Source organism: Canis aureus, chromosome 36, assembly GCF_053574225.1.
Source record: "Canis aureus isolate CA01 chromosome 36, VMU_Caureus_v.1.0, whole genome shotgun sequence".
Taxonomy (NCBI): domain Eukaryota; kingdom Metazoa; phylum Chordata; class Mammalia; order Carnivora; family Canidae; genus Canis; species Canis aureus.
In genome coordinates, this window is record NC_135646.1 from 13,117,174 (window position 1) to 13,136,020 (window position 18,847).

The following is an 18,847-nucleotide window of genomic DNA, read 5'->3' on the forward strand; positions in this document are numbered from 1 at the left end:
CTCTGTTGCCAGATGGCTTGGATTTGAAATTCGGCTCTGCTGTTTATGAACTGTGTGGCTTTAGGTAAGTTATTCAACCTTTTTAGGCCTTTGCCTTTTCATTCCTAAAATGAGAAGAATGTTTACTTCTTAGAATTGTTGTGAGGATTCAAAGTATAGAAAACACTGCTTAGTGCACAGTAAGTGTTCAAAATAAATCTAAAAATCAATTTGAAACAGAGATCCAGTAGCTTGGCCAAGTAACCAAAGGATCCACCTTCATTAAAAAAGCAGAAAGCAGGGTGAACTCGCCAAGCGTTTTCTCCTCTCCTTGCCTTAAGTGGTAAGCCCTCTGTCTCCAGCATCCTCTTTGCAATGCCAAACCTTATGCAGAGAACTGTCCCAGAATCTAGATTTTCTTTGAACTCCATATTTTCATGGCTTTGGCAATTAAGCCCCATGTGGGTAGGTCCTGTGCAAATACATTCTTATTTCCTTTTTTCCCTTTTCATTTTTACTGTCAATCACATAATTTTCAAATGCTTACATTTATGTATGTATGTATGTAATTGCTATGCCCAATGTAGTGCTCAAACTCACAACCCCAAGATCAAGAGTTATATGCTATGCTGACTGAGCCAGCACGTGCCCCAAATATTTCCCCTTATGATATGGTCCAAACACCTCACACACTCCAAAGTCCTAGGACCTGTGTTGACCAGTATGTATGGTTCATCTTCTACTCCTCATACCACAATCTACTTCGATAAATTGAAAAATGTCAGGCACGATCTTCTTAACTTGTTGCTTTTGAGATTTCCTGCTGCCAGTACTCCTTATTCTCAGAGCTATGGCAGGAGTGTTTCCCCACACCCCCCTCCCATCCCCTAGGCTCAGTTCATTCAGGGCCAAGGGGTGGCTCTCCAGTGTTGTGTGAGTCAGGACCAAGTTAGAGGCAGGCGTGGGGTGATGGAAAAGTAGGAGTGGAAGCAGGGAAGGAAACTGGCAAGCCTCTGGGGGGAAAACAAGTCGACTGGCCCCACCAGAGTGAAAATCAAGATGGAGATTTAGAGATGATATCGTAAGGGAAGAAAAATAGCTAGTAGTCGGCTGTACTGCTGGGCCACCAAGTCTCACTGCCCCCCTCGAGGGGCTCCATATAGGGGACAGACCAATGAGTCCCATGAGTTGTGTCCCCATATACTAGTCTCAGTCTACATCTGATAACAGCTGCCAAGGATAACCTCATTAGTGATCTCATACTTAACCAGCAAGGAGGAATTCTTACTGCAAATGCCTTCCTTACATGTCCAGATGCTGTTAGAAAAACAACCAAGTAATAAAGGCACCACAGATAGGAAAAAACTTTGGGGTTTTTTTGGCATATGTTTATAGACTCTTTTGCAAGGGTGATGTCTCTTACTTGCTCAAGTGGCTTCTTTAAATACTTTCTGGACTGAGGTCTTTCAAAAGAGTTTTCAAGTCAAGATGTAATGTAACTCAATAAGTACTTACATTACACATCTAACACACACACACACACACACACACACACACACACACACACACACAAGTGGTAGGGGTGAGGGGAGAGGGGAGAGCACCCACCCAAGTAGGCTGCTTGGCTGGTGGACTCTGCTAGGCCTTCCCGACGCAGGTCTTTGCCTGCGTCCCCTGGGGTGGAGCAGTGGGCGGGGGAGCTCTCCAGCATGAAGTTCTTGCTCCTCGACGTGCTGATGATGCGCGGCGGCAGGAGCACATTGATGACCGTCTGCAAGAGCAGCTGCACCTCAGGCTGTTCCAGCCATGGGCTATCTACAGAGCAGAGTTCGCGAGAGGCAAGTGGAAAGGAAAGCCCGTCACAAGGCCGACTTCCCACATTAGACCCAGAAAAATTCAGCTCTCTTTCCAATTGCAAACTAGAGCACCCTAGACATTCGGGTGTTTGCCCACCCAGTATAGCTTCTCCTCTGGGCAGAAACCACATTCCTGATACTGGGTAGTTTTCTCCATAGTCAACACCCGAGAGCTTGTGTTCTTAGCCAAATCTCTGCTTACCATTTCAATCTCCTTTCTTTTCTCTGCTCAAATACTCATAACGTTTTGTCTTTATATTTGAGATAAGCTCTTCCTAAAAGAAAAATCCCCCAAGAAGGAAGAGTAATGAAAATATATTGGAATGTAATGGCAGCAGCAGGGTTTATTATGCTAACCCTGATGGCAGTAGATTATAAAGTCCACTCATTGTCAATTCGTACCATGCTGTATTTCAGGTAATACCATTTTCTTAACAGAAATAATGTTCTCCCAATTTTTGCTGTACTGAAGGACATATCTTCTAAGAAGTGGAGCAGAGAAACTCGACCCAGGGTCGCTAAACTGCAACGAAAGAAAAACTCTATTTCCTAGGATAACCCTGTTTAAATCATTCACATCAAATTCAGTGATGGCCTTCATGGGAAAAAGAATAAGAAATAACAGCCTGACACTTAGGAAAACAACAATGATAAATTTCCTTTAGTTAAATTAATCAGACCTTTGCTTCCAGATCCTACTGTGAGCACAAATGGGATGAGTAGATTTAAAAGCATCCCCTCCCTTCGCTCTTGATTGGTGAATGGAGAGATCACATGGCTTAAAGGAAAATCTTCTTTTAAAGCCTGTGCAGCAATAATAGAAAACAAAGATTAATTGATCCTCACACCCATTCGGTATGTTTGTTTCTACACAGCACGCTGGAGACGGTGACTCCCTGTTGGCTGCTCCTGGAAACTACGAATTCAATTGCGCTGCATACAAGATTCACTCAAAACTGATACTTTACCATTTGCTTGACATAACTGAGAGTTATGTACCTAAAAAACAGCAACATCTTGAATATCAAATGCAAAGTTGTTGTAGTACTTTTGGTCTGGTACAAAAACCACCACATATCCCCATTCATTTGCTCCATGTGTCCACCAATAAATATTTTAGAGATAAAAGAGAAAGAATAAAATGCGAACTTGCCACCTGTCCCATTTGGTAGTTATTTAAAAGTCCTCTGACCTCTGTATAGGGCTTCCCCAAACCAGAAAGGAATAGGTAATATAGAGAGAAAGAAATGATCTCTGTATGCGGGTTATTAACATGAATCACTTTAGGGATCATTGTTTGCTTAGTTTCTTTTCTACCATCACCCATTCTCTGGATGATGGACCGTTGAGCTAAGTTGTCAGATAATGGTTGCATTGTTGCCCATTTACATCAATTGCATATTTCCCACCAGTCACAGAGCTTTCTGATGATCTACCACTCTCTAAAATTAGGTGACACACAGCAAGAGGCAGGGGAGTTGGCATTCTGCACTTATTGCCTTGGGAATAATTATTTTAATTTCAAGAAATAAAATAACTGGGAGAGTAAAAAAAAAAAAAGAACAAGAAAAAAAAAAAGGAAAACAACCACAATATTCAACCCACAATCATTAAATTAGATATTCAAAGTCTAGCAGTAACACGTGAAAGAATGTTCTATTGCAATTCTTTCCATGAAGAATTTAAAACCAGACTTTGAATACTACTGTGTCTTTTAATTAACAATTGTGAGCTGATTATCTGTGAATCATTATTTTCCTGAGGTCTCACATGCAATTTGAAATGACGCAAGTGGTTCCTGGAGTTGTGGCAGGACCACATGACTCTGCTATTTTTGAGATCTCGAGAAGAATTACAGAAGCACAACTTAGGGCCAAGCTCAGGACTGACGCTCCAAACCCGTAAAAGTTTGGGAGATGTTTACACTTTTGTTTCACAGATTTTGCCCAGCCTTTGCAGAAAAAGAAGAGAACACCATGATCAGGTGCCTCCACGAGCAACTTAATGAGCGTGACAAACAGGTAAGGCAGTCACACCTGTATCTGCAATGCTACAAGCCGGACAACAGCTGTGCTGAAGGGCAGAGGTGGTGAGAGATAAGGGCTGAGATGAAGAAGGGGTAATCCATCAGCAACACTGGAAGGTCCTACCACTCCCATCACCTGAAATACAAACAGAGCACATGACCAGCCTTGACTATTGCAATTTCATGCGACCGGAGTAAGGGAGTCTCATTCAATAATCATAATGATGATAATAAGATAATAATGATCATAATAGAAATTTGAAGGTTGGACATGTTACTTTCAATCTGTTCTTGTCGCCTCCTTTGGAAGGCATGTAATGTCTGGAGTCTGATCACACGTGACACTGGATTCAGCCAAGGTTTTGTAGAATGTTGCTTGTAGCTAACTATGTAAATAATGAGAGATGAACCAAAAACTATTCTAATCAGGAGATTGGACATACTTACTGGTGGATTCAAAGGAAGGCAGTCCACATTTTTTGATGGAGCTGGTACTGACAATGATGATGGCATAGCTCTATTTGCACTAGGCATTCCAGCTATAGAGTTATTGCTCAACTAGTTAAGCAGCAGATCCTACTCAATGAAATGCTCTAACATGATTTCTACATCGTACAAAACCTTGTGAGAACCAGACTCTAGATATTACATCAACGATAAAAAAGTTTTTTTTTCTTCCCCTAGATCCTAGACTGGCCAACTCATATCATCATTTTGCACTAAAAAAGCGGAAAAAATTCTCTTTGCATTTTAAGCTCCCCCACCCCAGACTACCTCAACTTCTAGCCAATTGTGCGGTCTCCACCACCCCACTCTCCAACTGGCAGCCCTCAACTCTCAGCGCAACTTAAAGAGGCAAATTGTCAAAGTAGTGCGTGGGAAGCAGCACACCAAAATCCCACTTGCGTAGGGATGGGCCCCCTCATCTCCCCACGCACCACCTTGAAATGTACCTCACTATTTTCAGTGTCACCTGAGCCGTCTGTTTTCATGGGTAGGTAGGGGCACAAAGTGGTTGACCTGTAAATCTTCAATTCAGAGAAATCAATAGCAGAGTTAAATTTTGCAAAGTTTCATAAGGTTGCCACTTGGCTACTCACCAGATTGACACAGACATTGATCAGTGACCTAAGGTGAGGCAGGAAGGATATGATTGGCTGCCTCTGAAGTGTCAAACAAACCCCTTCAATCAAATTGCTGGCAGGCTCCCACTCAACCTGTCGCCTGGAATACAATATAGGAGCCATTAGCAGCGTGGCTCCCTTCTGGAGTCAGTCTGAAACAAGTGAATGGGACAGTGATTCTGACACCATCTAAGACAGGACAGGTGTCTGAGACAACAAAGTGCTTCACACGGGATGAAGTTTACCCATGTTGTTCCAAAAGCACAGAGCACACTGGGAAGGGAAGAAGATACTGAAAACGTGGCAGAGGCACTCCTGCCCCACTCGACTAATGAGACAAAATCTATTGAAGAAAAAACAGAGATGATGAATGGGTTGCATTTTAAGTTCCCTGGTTTCAGCTTTGACAGAGGGTATAAGACTACAATTTTAGGAAACCCGTCACAGGGGCCATTACTCCCAACAGAACTAACCTGACCACAAGGCTGCGTTTCTGTAACCTATTTATTAGACTGCAATTGATCTTGTCAGCTGTTATACCAGGACACAACTGATTAGGTTTATATGGTTTACCTCCTGCCAAAAACATGACATTAGAAGAAAACCGTTCATTTAAAAAGTGTTCTTTCTTGGCCTCCTAAGAAATGAGATTTTTTTGGCTACTTTCTATGGTCATATAAATGGTATAAGTCTAAACCCAATTAGATGAACATGGGATTTTCTGTAATAAAAGTCAATGCAGTCTGTAATTGTCTCAGTACCCAAAACAGACATCTCCGTGGCCCCCCAAATAAACAGGTTGGGTTTTACTGATATCAATGCTATTTCTAATATTATCCTGGAAACAGTTTCTAAGCTTATATTTCCTATAAAAATGGATCATCTACAATGACAAAATGGAAATGTTAGTAAATGAGGACATGTTGACATCCTGATTCTCAAGTAACACAAGGTCAATTTTGGTCAACATTTCCCTTGTTGAGCAGAGATCACCTGAAGAAATTAAATCCAAGGCAACCTCAAATTCTTAGGATGTACCCCAAAGAAATTACCTACAATTGACCCATCTACTTTTAGGAAGCATGATGCTCTTTACAACTGGGCTTGATTATATGACAAATGAGTCAGCCTATGGAGATGTCTGACATCTTTATATACAAAGTTATTTAAGAAAAAGAATTTATTTTGGCACACCCTTTTAAGAATGAGAAGACATGCCATTTGCCAATAGGCACAAATGTTCCATTGGGGCCACTAAAAAAAGTAGGTGTGTGGTAAGGACAGACATTTCCATGCCACTGAAATAAATAATCTTGAAATAACGTGTAGGCATTCATCATGCTAAAAAGGAACAGAGGAACAAAGTATCAATTACTGGAATGAAATCTTTCAATTTCTTTTTTATAAATCCAACAACTCCTGATGGCTGCATAAATGAACAAGAACACAGGCTAAAACCTGGATAAGTTCCAACAAATTGAATGCTAAGTGCCACAAATTCTTAGGCAAGAGCTGCACTGAATTGGAGTTAAGTTTAAAGGGACAGAAAATGTTCTCATTAACTCAAATTTGACATTTCTGAGTTAGTAGGTTTATTGGCATTTAACCAATTGAACTGTCTGCTCATTGGTCTCCAAACTGGACTCAGATCTCCAGGCAGTCTGGTTCAGAGGCATCCCTGCATAGAGAGTGGATACTTCAGGTTACTGAACAGAGATTAAGGGTAATAATGTTAATTTAATACCACTGTGAATTAGATGAAATGGTGAAACTTAGTATTTGTTACTAGTCCTGGGATTTTTCTCAGAGGCTATGTGGCTGCTTATTGTTAAGATTTGTCACTTCTCAAACTGATACCTAAAATACTCTGTTAAAGCCAGTATTCTTTGAACATTGAATTAATTTTTCTTTTCTCCTCAGTTGTTTTATTCATAAGGCACACCTTGCCTTATTTCAAAAGAAATTGAAGGATACTCACTGAATTTCTTATGTGTGTCAGATGAAGAACATGATAGCTAAGATATGAACAGATTTTTCAAGATGAACACATATAATTTTAAAGAATATATTATTTCTTCAAAACGTAGACCCTGTTACTTATGCATTCATATACCTGGTTAGCTATGCACAAATACCAACAGAAAACTTTCAAGTCATTCGTTCAACTCCGGATTGCACCACCATCTTAAAAGATGACAAACCCTAACTTTGAAGCTTGTAATACCAACAGCTCACCTCAAAGTAGGCATCTTATGAATTTTGTTGAACATTCTATCCAATCTCTTTAAAATGAGGATAAGGGCTGGCCTCACTGCCTCGGCTGTCCAGTCGGTAATGGGTAGCATCTCCATGATGTAGCGCCGAAGCCCACGGCTCTCCATCGTCTGGGTGTCATATGGTGCCAGCTTCAGAAGAGAGTGTGCAATTTCTGCCAACCTAAATTTTTTCAGAGATTATTTTTTAAAAACATGGTTTATTATTAAAATCAGTAATTTTTACATAAGTTCAAACTCCTTGTACCTTTCCCCTATCATTTATCTTATCTAAGAAAACAATCCCTCTGGTTAAATTTACATCTTTCCCTACAGAGACAGAGCTGAAGTTTGCTGGGGAGAAATTCACAAACATGCTAACCAGCACCATTTAACATTCATGATTTCCAATCACAAGCTCACCCTTAGTGTTGCAAAGCAGGTCTACTGTAGGCCTCTCGTCTGCTTACTTATTCCTCTTGAGAATTATACTTTCTTTTTCCCTCAGTCCTACAACACAGTTTCAGATAGAACCTCACACTCTGCTAATACCATTTTCTATTTTCCTGAGAAAAGGGGACCATTCAGAAACTTTCCACATGATCCCATCAATTCAATTCATCTGTATCTGTAAATTATCCCTTTTTTCCATATCACAAAGGAAGATAATCCATCTTCCCATACCAAACTGCCCACTTCACTTGAGCGTTGTGTGGCATACATACTGAGTGTCTATGATCTCATTACATGACACTAAGAACAAGTCAACTCTCTGATCAAGATTATCTGTTAAATTCCCATCTCAATGGATATAAAGGCAAAGTGTCTCAATATTCCCAAGGAACACTGATCAGATCTGATCCCTGGCTAGCAGGAGTTCTTATTTGTCTACACTGTATCCACACTGGTTTCTTTGTGCCAAACTTCAGATTCACCACATGTTCCAAAGTCCAAGAATTTGCTGTTCTCTTGGGTATTTAAGGTTTCCTCCCTCATGCATGTATCATGTTTTCTCAACTGTCTCCTTACAAAGAAACCATTTTCTAATTAACTATAAAACATGAAGTTCAACCATCCTAACTCACTCTTACTTTGCTTTACTTTCTATAAATCATATCCGTCTCACTTTTTATTTTTTTTAAAGATTATTTATTTATTCATGAGAGAGAGAGAGAGAGTGAGAGAGAGAGAGGCAGAAACACAGGCAGAGGGAGAAGCAGGCTCCCTGTGGGGAGCCCAATGTGAGACTTGATCCCAGGACCCAGGATCACACCCTGAGCCAAAGGTAGATGCTCAACCACTGAGCCACTTAGGCATCCCTGAATGTGCATGTCTTAAATAATTTTAAACAGCCTGTATGTTCTTCTGTTTATCTCTTTCTCACAAATGTGCCATGCAGAAAATTGTTTACTTTTTAGTTCGTATGATGGATAAGAGCATGTCTATATGCACATATTTCTTTTCCCTTATTATTTTATAGATAACATTGAGAAATGCTTGAGAAAGCATCAATCTGTCTATTTTAAGCACAAGAACAGTATTTAGAACTGAATTTTAGTCATTTTATGCATTACTACCTGAATTTCTCTAATCCCTGCTGGTGTTAAAAAATGAATTTGCATTGAGCATAACACAAACATTTCCTTTAATATAATCTTTGCTGTACTAGCACATAGATAATCTTTTGGTAAAAAAAAAAAAAAAAAAAAAAATCCTATGTCATTTCCCGGTGAGAACACAAGAGATTTTCTAATGGAGAGGGAGAGTTGAAGAGAAGGAGGCAAGGAGAGGAGAGAGAGAGGGTGAGAGAGACTTTGCGGACCTTATTATCCTGCTATATATACTGCTGCTTTGGCAGCTCTGGTTTAGGCAAATGAAACATTAAATTCCCTTAGGGCAGAGACTCTATCTAATCAGAGATCCTTACAGTCAGCCATATATTTTGCTAACACAGGATTACAGATTGCCTCTTGGTGCTTTGGCTTGAATCAAATACTTCAGGTGGGGTCCCTGGGTGGCACAGCGGTTTAGCGCCTGCCTTTGGCCCAGGGCGCGATCCTGGAGACCCGGGATCGAATCCCACATCGGGCTCCCGGTGCATGGAGCCTGCTTCTCCCTCTGCCTGTGTCTCTGCCTCTCTCTCTCTGTATGACTATCATAAATAAATAAAAAAATTAAAAAAAAATACTTCAGGTAAATTTCTCCTCTTCTATCATGCCATTCCTGTTTTTATCAATCTTCTCTCTTTGAGTGGTACTACCCATTCTTATGATTTTAAACACCACCTATGTGTCCATAGTTCTGACGGTTACATGTATCCAAATGTATATTTAACTCATAAGAGAAAGCCTAAATTATCCCTCTTGATTGGTGCAAGGCAGAGCATATGGGTCTATCCCTACTTAGCAACACAGAATATCTCTGGCCAGAGATCATGGCAGGTCCTTTTTTAATCAAAAACTTGTGAGAAATTGCATTAATAGTGGTCATTGAGTCTGTTTCCTGGCAGTAAAAAATCTGCCTATCCTGCAATAGGCAATGAAATAATTGTGCTTTTAAATCACATTATCTTGGCTTCAGATAGGTTGCTCTTGATGAATTGTATTATGATGTTACGCCAACTTTCAGTACTGACAGGCATCCAGCCATGTGAAACTAACACTTTATTTACCACGCGGGTGTTGTTCATCACACCACTCTTTCCTTTTAGCAAACACCAACCAGGAGACATTTCTTATTCTTTGTATTTTTAAAAAAGTAATTTTTTATCAAACAACTAGTTGTTTTTATCTTACCAACACTATGATTTTATAATTGGTCATTTCCTCCTCATTGCTCTGACAACTTGGAAGCTCAAAATCAAATTTAAGGTCATGAATAGCAGCTAATCTGATCAAATCATATAGATTTCCTATATTGATGTTATTGTAAACATAATTATTTCCTTGCTAATTTTCTACTTTGTTTTGACTCTCTAACTTGTATATTCTATCCCTTTGCTTAATTTTCTTTTTTAAAAAGATTTTATTTATTTATTTGAGAGAGGGAGAGAAAGAGTGTGCGAAGGCACAGTAGGAGAGGGAGAGAAGCAGACTCCCTGCTGAACACAAAGCCTGATGTAGGCTCCATCTCACAACCCTGAGATCATGACCTGAGCTGAAATCAGGCATCAGACACTTAACGACTGAGCCACCCAGGCACCCCCCCTCTGTTTAATTTTCTAAGTTGCCTTAAGTATTTTGTAAATTAATAAATACATAGATAGACAAACATGGTGTATATAGTACTCGCAACAATGCACTGTGGTTCTTTTCTTATGCGTGCTTCTTCTATTAGACCGTGGTCATGGTGAGGACCAGGACTTTATTTTACATTCCCAGCGTCTAGCATAGTATTTGGATCATGCTCATTAGCATTAGTATCTGTTGAACTCCATCAATTCAGTGCCAGGACACTGATGTAAGTCATTTGAACTATAGCCCACTTAATCTTTTAACAGGGTTTGGCCTCTGGAGAGAGCTCCAGATCTTTTTTTTTTTTTTTTTTTTTTTTTTTTTTTTTTTTGAGAGCTCCAGATCTAACTAACACTCTCCTCTTCTTCCAAAGGCTTTAAGTAGTTACAAATGATTGAATTAAAGGACGGTTACTAACCCATGATCCTGATCTTCCTCTTTCTCTCTCATCCATCTTTTAGGAATCTCATCCCTTTCTGCCCACAAAATGGCGGTTGGTAGAAGTGATAGTCTGATCCTGTGATGTTGCTTTGTTCACAGGATTACTTGGTTCAGCTAGCCATCATCAGTGGGAAAGGAGGAGAGAGAGACTGAATGGAGCACTTGGTTGCTATGGCAACAGGCTCATAATACTCCAAACTTTCCTCCCCCTCCCCAGTGTAGGTGCTGAGATTCTCAGTGTGAAATAAGCTCTTCCCCATTACTGTACGGTGGGAACATGAACACATTTGAAACTCTGGAGTCCTGGGTGTGGGCCAGCCTCTCAGAGAATGTGAAATTAGCCTGGAGGAGAAAGAGTCTGTCTTCTCTCTACATTTATAGACTCTCATTTTCGCTCACTTCGTACTTTCTAAATTTTTCAAGGGATAATTTTAAGAAAAAAGTTGATAACAATCAGGGAAGTGGGATGTATTGCCAAATAGCAGTGTTATTCCTGAATGGCTAGAACCTGACTCTACCTTTAGCTTTATGAGGATACTAAACTTTTCAAGTGAATATTTTGTTACCCATGGAATTTTTCTTTCAAGGGATTTTTATGACTTTTTACACATTGTTACAAATCTAAGTGGAAGATCTGGAATCATGTTTCTTTTAAGAATCTGAGAATACAGACATGGGCTTTGGGCTTCGTGGTTTACGCAACAAGTGAGATGTGACATCACCACAGGAAGAAGGAAATATGAGTGCACAGAGACACGTTTCTAGGGCCTCTCCCCGGCCTACCAACAGTAAAAATTTTTAAACGATGACTGGCCTCATCCAGATCAGAATTTCCACCGGACACTTTTTTTTCTTTTCGAAACATTGGAAGGCTATCATGCACAATTTGTATAAAAGGGTTCCAAGCAAAATGGCTCAGAGTTAAAACTGCTCACTTCCCTGCAGGGCTCATTACTGAGTCCACAGGTCGTGTAGGAACAGAGCAAGTCTTTGGGCAGTAAGCAGTATTGAATTTTTTTTCCATGTAAGATGATAGGAAATGGATTCTTGTAAAAAGTCAGAATCTGGGCAATAAATAGTACCTGGATGAAGGCTACTTTTATACAAATTTAGATGATGAAATTTCCCTTTTCCTCTCTTTTATTGAGGAGCAAATATCTGGACTATGCTTCTCTGTCTTTAAGAGTTTTCCCCCCTGCCAACCTTGAGATCCTTTTTGATAGACTTAATATACATTTTCCTAGATGGCCCTATATGATATGCATCCAAGCCACAAGAAACAAATCATTCTGAGTATCCAAGCTCTTATCCTGAGATATCGCCTCCCCACACCCCCACACCCCCAAAACCACATCCCAAGCTGCAGCTACACTCAGAAGCAGGGAAAGCAAGGATGATACCTCATGTGTGACTTCACATCCAGCAGCTCCAGGGCAGTAACCCGAGGTTCCCCAGCCAGGTTTTGCAAGATCTTCAGCCTTGGCCCACAGTGCTTATAAAATTCGGTACAAATATTCAGCAGGGACTCCCGAGGTCTTCTGAACTCCTCCCGAGCAATTCGTTCATCCAGTTCCTCTCTGGGAAGGCCTTGCCCTTCCTCCAGTAAGTGAAGATTCTCCCTGGGGAATTATAAAAGGTTAACTGGGGGTCTGAAAAGGTGGGGGTGGAAACTGTGAGAAGAGAGTTTTGTACGATTCCTTCTATTATGTATCATATACATTAATGAGGAGAACCTGGTCTGCAGGGTAAACTTTCTTTCCTGCCATCCCAAATTGCAGTGGCTTTACACAAGCCACTTCCTGAGGATGTACCCAGAAAGAGTATGTCATGCATTAATTAAATGAAATCTAATGGGAACTATAACCCAGCTCAAAAGGCAATCATTACAAGATGTCAGAATTAGTATGAAATCAGGGCTTGCTTCTCTGTACCTGATAAAGTGCAGTTTGGCGCCTTGCTCCTGGTACCTGGAAATCAGAAGAACAGTCTGTATAACGATGAGAGCAAGAACAGGGGCTCTATGGCAGGGCTTCTTAAGGACTGTTTCTTACGAAAAGCCCTTGAATCGACACATTTTGATAAGCTCACAAATGCACATACACTAAACCTAAAATACAAAATCTTTCTCTTTCATGTGGCTACCGTACACACTGCAATCATAGGTGCTATGAAAGCTGTCCCACTGGCATATAATTCGTAGAAATACATGTTATGGAAATACATACAAAGTGGTCATGGAATGTAGCCAAATGAGGGGACTTTTGAAAAACTTTGAAAGTAAAGTGAATCTAGTTACAGTTTTAATACCATGTGCTCTGTTTCAGGCGATCAGGGGAAGAACTATCAGGGGAAGACTTCCTTTCAGTTCTGGAGACTTACTTCTTTACGACTAATTGATAATAGGACTTTAGAAACTCTCTTTTTCTGTGTATCTTTCTCTGGTGGTTGAATTTAGCCACTGAATACCACTCAAAATATATATATTTTTTCTTAATATAAGAAACTGAGGCATGGGTTAACCATCACATCAGCTAATTTACAGTTGGCTTTGGTATTTGTTTTATTCCTAATATAAACGATGAGCACGGAATTAACTTTATATAAAGGATGATACATTCTTAAAACTGTGCTTCAGAGAGAATAGAACATTATGAAGTTTCTCCTTAAGATCTCCCTACTAACTACTCCATACTGGGAAAAGAGAACTATTTCTCTGATCTGCGGTTTGTCCTACTTAAATCTTCCTTGAAGGAAGAAGCTAATTAAATGTGTGTGTGTGTGTGTGTGTGTGTGTGTGTGTGTGTGTGTATGTTAAAATATTTAGATGTTAATGCAGACAGAATGAAGCAGTGTTGAGTATTAACTAGTATAACCAGTGTCTGAGTTACACTAAAATATTTAGGGAGGGAGATTAAGTCAATGACCATGAGAGCATAATTTAAGGCCCTAAGTCAAAATTTGGATGGAACGCCTGTGGAAAATCTGTCCAGATGAAAGAAAGTTGACCCTGTATAACTGCCCCCAGGAATGAGAAACCACCCCCTGATTATTATTGTTTCATTTGCCTTTTTCTTGGAGGCAAATGAAACAACACTAGCATAGTTCAAAGACCACCCAGACAGCAGAGAACATCTTGCATGTTCATGAAAACAAACCGACACAAATGCCAATTTCTGAAGGTGGCTTGGATTTCTCTCTGACAATGTCAAGAGAAGCCTTATAACTCTACATGCTCACCTTCTGTTCTTTTCCGTGGAGAGTTTCACACTCAATATTGACTATTTTCAAGATTCCTTTCATTCCCAACAGCTGAGATTCAGGTTGTATGAAATTGAAAGACCACAAAAGAATAAGGCCAGTGAATTACCTGGTGTTCACCCCAGACGACATGGTGTGATTGGCTGTAGTGGTTCCCTTATGACCTTGGTCACACCTGCTCATCTGTGGGGCTGTCATGGGCCTGCAACAGGGACAGGAACCACCACAACAAAACAACAGCAACAGAAGTGGAAACATTTACAAGGTCCTCAAGTTATGGAAACTCACATAAGTTTTATATTACTCACAGAGTCTAGTTGGGCGTTTCTGTCACACACTGGCTATCTCTGTTCTGAGAGGCACTTTAAAGGGAACACTGATTCGCAGGGGTCTATTAGCATACCATGATTTAAGCCCTTCTACTTCTTGGTTCTGAGTAATAAACTATGACACTTCAAAACAGACATTTATGAACTCAGACTTCTAAGTCTGTATGATTTACTTAGAGGTAAGAGCTCATTTTTCAATTTGACAGGTACCAGGAAGTTAACTGTTCTAAATAATACATAAAAGATAAAGACGTATCTGCCATTTTGACCACATATGTTGTAATCAATGACCTTATTTTTCTGAAAAACTATCAAAGAATGAGGAACTCCCTCTAGTCAAAATTATACCTAAGACTACCCAGAGAAGTGAGTAAATTAGTGTCTATTATAAGTCAGTAATTTAGATGTCCAGAAATAGATTTGAATCATCCCATTTTATATTTGCAGGGTTTACTTTAAGTATTAGATAATCTTTGCCTCTCTATTAGTATCTGAGAGATGGAAGGGATGATGTACCTTTTCAAAACAATTGCTTGTAGGAACTCTTTAAGGCTTGCCTCTAGGATGCTCATTTTCTGTACCCTGGGTGTGCTGGAAAATAGGCTTTAAACAATCACACTAGACCTTCTCTTCCTGTGCCATTGTTATGGACGGAGAATTTAAAGATGGTCCCAGGACCCTGCACTCCCCCCAGTATCACCCCAGTGATCACAAGCTGTTATACCGCCAAAGGGAAATCATTTGGATAGGCTAAATCTAATTGCACCAGCCCTTAAGAAAGCAAAGTTTTTCCTCACTAGGAACAGAGATATTTGAAGCATGAGAAGGACCCAGGGCACCATCATTGGCTGGAAGAAAGAAGGGGCTATATGAGAAGTAAGACAGTACCCTCCTAAGGTAGAGAGCGGCCCCTGGCTGGCAGAAAGGAAAGGGGACCTCAGACCTAAAGCTGCATGGTGCTGGATTCTGCCAAATACCTAAATGACATTGGAAGTGGATTTTTCCCTGGAACCTTCAGATAAGAGTCCAGTTTGATTGCCATCTTCATTTTGGCCTTGTGAGACCCTGAGCAGAGAAACCAGCTGAGCCTGCCCAGAAATATAAGATAATACATATTTTGTTTAGGCCCCTAAATGTGTGGTACTGTGTCACAGTGTCACATAACAATAGAAAACTAACCTTAATACAGTTGTAATATACTTATTTGTATGTTACTACCTTTTTAGCTGTTAGTTTGTTCATGAGTAAAGAAATTAGAATGTAGAGGTGAAATGGGGTTCTTCTTATCTTCTTGTAAAAACAGCAAAGTCCAACTTTATTGTGAATAATCACTAGCTGAGCCATGAGGCTAGTTCTCCCCTCTGCCAAGAGACTATTCAATACTCTGGAATATCTAGAGCCACAGAATTTTAAATGTCAGTAATATTATCCATAACTCTTGGTGGAATTTTGGGTAAGTCAATTTTGGATTAGTTAATTGACTTATCCTGATAGAATGGAAAGGAGGAAAGCACTGAGATTGCATAATATGAAGAGAAATAACAAAAGTGGCACTTAGGAAAAACTGACATAACCAGAGAGGTGTAGAGGAAAGAGTATAAGTGACATTTCTCCTTAGGATGTTCTTCCTCCTAGGACTCTCATGAAACTGACATCAAAGCATCGGGACTGGGTCCCATTGGAAGAGGCGACTGGCCATAGTACCCTGTTCCACTACTTCCCATCTCCTCAGCCAGGTGCCCCACAAACCCTTCAACACTGGCAGTCTACCAAAGGCTTCTGGACTACAGTCTGCTTCCTAGGTTGGCAATGTTGCTCATGATTAGAAACTAAACATATATTGACTTAATGAGTCACAATCTTACTTCCTCCTTCACTTGCTAGTGCACACTAGGTAAGTCCTTCCTGGACTGAGGGATTTCAGCCTGGGCTCATCAACAGGGCAAGATGGATCTGAGGAAGTTGGTGTCTTTTGGTGGGAGTAAATACCAGACAGGAGCTAGGCCAAGGATGTGACCAAATGGGATGGAGGGGCAGAGACACCAACCCAAGAAGAAGACTTCCCTATCTCTACTCCACGGAACAATATCTCCTTCTAGCTCATTTTAGATGGGAACAGAGAAAGAAAGCCAACCATCTGCATAGCTTCCTACCTCCACTCACCATTCCTCTCACTCTGTCTGCCCCGTCTCCTCCATCCCCATCCGGCCTCTCAATGCCTTCTGCTTCTGCACCTGAGACCTCTGTGACAGGACTAACTTCTTGGCACTTTATTTAGGGCTGAACTCTAGTGTCAATGTACCTTTCCATTCCCAAATCCCCCAGCCTGCTATTCCACCCAGCACCACTGAGCCTTGCCCCACAGAGAATCTGAATTCTAGCATTAGAATAAAATTCTGTCGTTTATGTTTGTTATATTTTCTGAAATTGTAGTAAAAAAAACACAACTCTTCACAAACAATAAAATAATAAAAGGTGGCTTAGTTGGAATTACAGACATTTCACATCTCAAAAAATAATATAAAATCTAATAAAAATATAGGTCATGTTTTCATATTCACTACATCGGCCCTTTTATAAAAGATTCAGTCACTATTGGGTTAAAACTACCACAGAAGCTCAGCAAGCTATATGCAGATGTGTTCATGGTATTGTTATTACTATTATTATTATTAATTATTCAGAATACTTAGCATTATTTACCCAAACAACTTAAGGGCTTAAATTTTCAGCCACAAAAGGCTGAGTTCAGCAGGTGTGTGTCAATAACGATAGGGTTTTAGACATTCTTAGTGGCCACGTTTTTTTCTTCCTCTTTTTGGCAGTCACATACCATGTCAGGCTATTGACTATTTGTGTGTGGATTACCTGGTGAGGACCTCTACACTGTACAGAAGGGCCTGTAGGGAGGTCGCGAGAGCAGCTGTGGCAGCGATCTCCTCTCGGGCAGCGGGTACTGTCTCCACTTGTGATGTCTGCCTCTTTAGCTTTTGGAGATAGCAGGGAACTAGAGCTTCCAAGACCATCAGCATCTGAAGACTTTAATCAACAGAAAGGAAACCAAGTCACATTTTACATTCTACTTTGGTTGGCTGTGTTTTATTTGGGAGTTCAAAAGAATGAAAAACCTCCAGAGTGATGACTGATTCTGAACCCCCTTCCCACCTCAACCAAGTCAAGAGTAAGTAGAGCTGCTGGAAATGTTGACCGCCACCAATTAATTAACTAATTAATTGATTACTTGAGTACCCAGTAAAAAGTGAGGAAATTCTGCTTGATTATATGATCTAGTTGGGAGGGGAAAGTAGCATATATACAGCTGGTGGAAAGAACAGAATAATGATAGGTGGGGCTATGTACTCCAGCTAGAGAAATGAGCATCACAATGGTCAATAAAGCTTCCACTCGGGGATTTCCTAGGTGATTCGTCAGCTGAAACAAATTTTAGAAGAGCTAAAACCCTTCCCTGGGAGGCTGGCCTCTTAAAGGTTAAGCAATTTTTGAGAAAGAGCCTGTGGAAACAGCCTTTGTTTTTCTTTTTTGTTTTTTTTTCTTTTTTCTTTTTTTCTTAGTTTTATTTTATTTTATTTTATTTATAAATTTATTTTTTATTGGTGTTCAATTTGCCAACATATAGAATAACACCCAGTGCTCATCCCATCAAGTGCCCCCCTCAGTGCCCGTCACCCACCTCCCTTTCTATCACCCCTAGTTTGTGGAAACAGCCTTTGTGATGCAGAACTGAAAATGAAAATGGCTGCTTACTGGAGTGAATAATTAAAAAATAAATCTCAACTACATTTTAATAAGAGACACATGTTAAATACAAGTACATAGGAATGTTGAAGGTAAAAGTAAGAACACCAATCAGACTTATCATAAAGCTATAATAAGTAAGACAGCATAATATTGCTGCAAGTGGTGAGGGACAGAAGCAGAAAGACGTTCACCTTTAGGCCAGAAGGCTGATCTATAGCCTGCTGAGGTCTGATAGGGATCAAATACATGCTGGTTGCTACATTCTTAAAAGGTCTCACGACTGCCTATGTATCTCACCAATAGTTAATACTAAACTAAATGAAAAGCACAAGAGAAATCTTGTAAAAGTAATTTTATGAGAAGTTTGAAGAAAATATTTGTGATCTAATACTCCCTGCATGTTGCCTCCCCCTTGACCACAAAACATATAATCACCAGCTTTGTACAGCAAAAAGTATAGCTCTTTCTGACTACGGATCCTGTCCCCATGCTATTTAAATAAACTTACTAAGCTGCATCATATAACATCTTAAGAGTTCTTTCTTGGGGGAAAAAAAAGGGAATTCTTTCCTGGCTGCTGCACTCCATGA

At 40.1% G+C, this 18,847-nt stretch overlaps 1 protein-coding gene across 14 annotated transcripts in view; it reads right to left on the reverse strand.

Annotated features, from left to right (window-relative positions):
* UNC80 (unc-80 subunit of NALCN channel complex) overlaps window positions 1–18,847 on the reverse strand; it is a 215,487-nt gene that overhangs the window by 24,672 nt on the left and 171,968 nt on the right. For 13 of the 14 annotated variants that reach the window (XM_077885394.1, XM_077885390.1, XM_077885389.1 and 10 more), the window contains 9 exons: window positions 17,367–17,537; window positions 14,279–14,371; window positions 12,843–12,878; window positions 12,312–12,530; window positions 7,221–7,421; window positions 4,962–5,085; window positions 3,872–3,997; window positions 2,516–2,639; window positions 1,588–1,794 (listed from right to left, as the gene is read on the reverse strand). In XM_077885394.1, the coding sequence (XP_077741520.1) occupies window positions 1,588–1,794; window positions 2,516–2,639; window positions 3,872–3,997; window positions 4,962–5,085; window positions 7,221–7,421; window positions 12,312–12,530; window positions 12,843–12,878; window positions 14,279–14,371; window positions 17,367–17,537 (1,301 nt within the window). The remainder of the gene's footprint in view (window positions 1–1,587; window positions 1,795–2,515; window positions 2,640–3,871; window positions 3,998–4,961; window positions 5,086–7,220; window positions 7,422–12,311; window positions 12,531–12,842; window positions 12,879–14,278; window positions 14,372–17,366; window positions 17,538–18,847) is intronic. The other variant, XM_077885391.1, reaches the window with a different exon arrangement.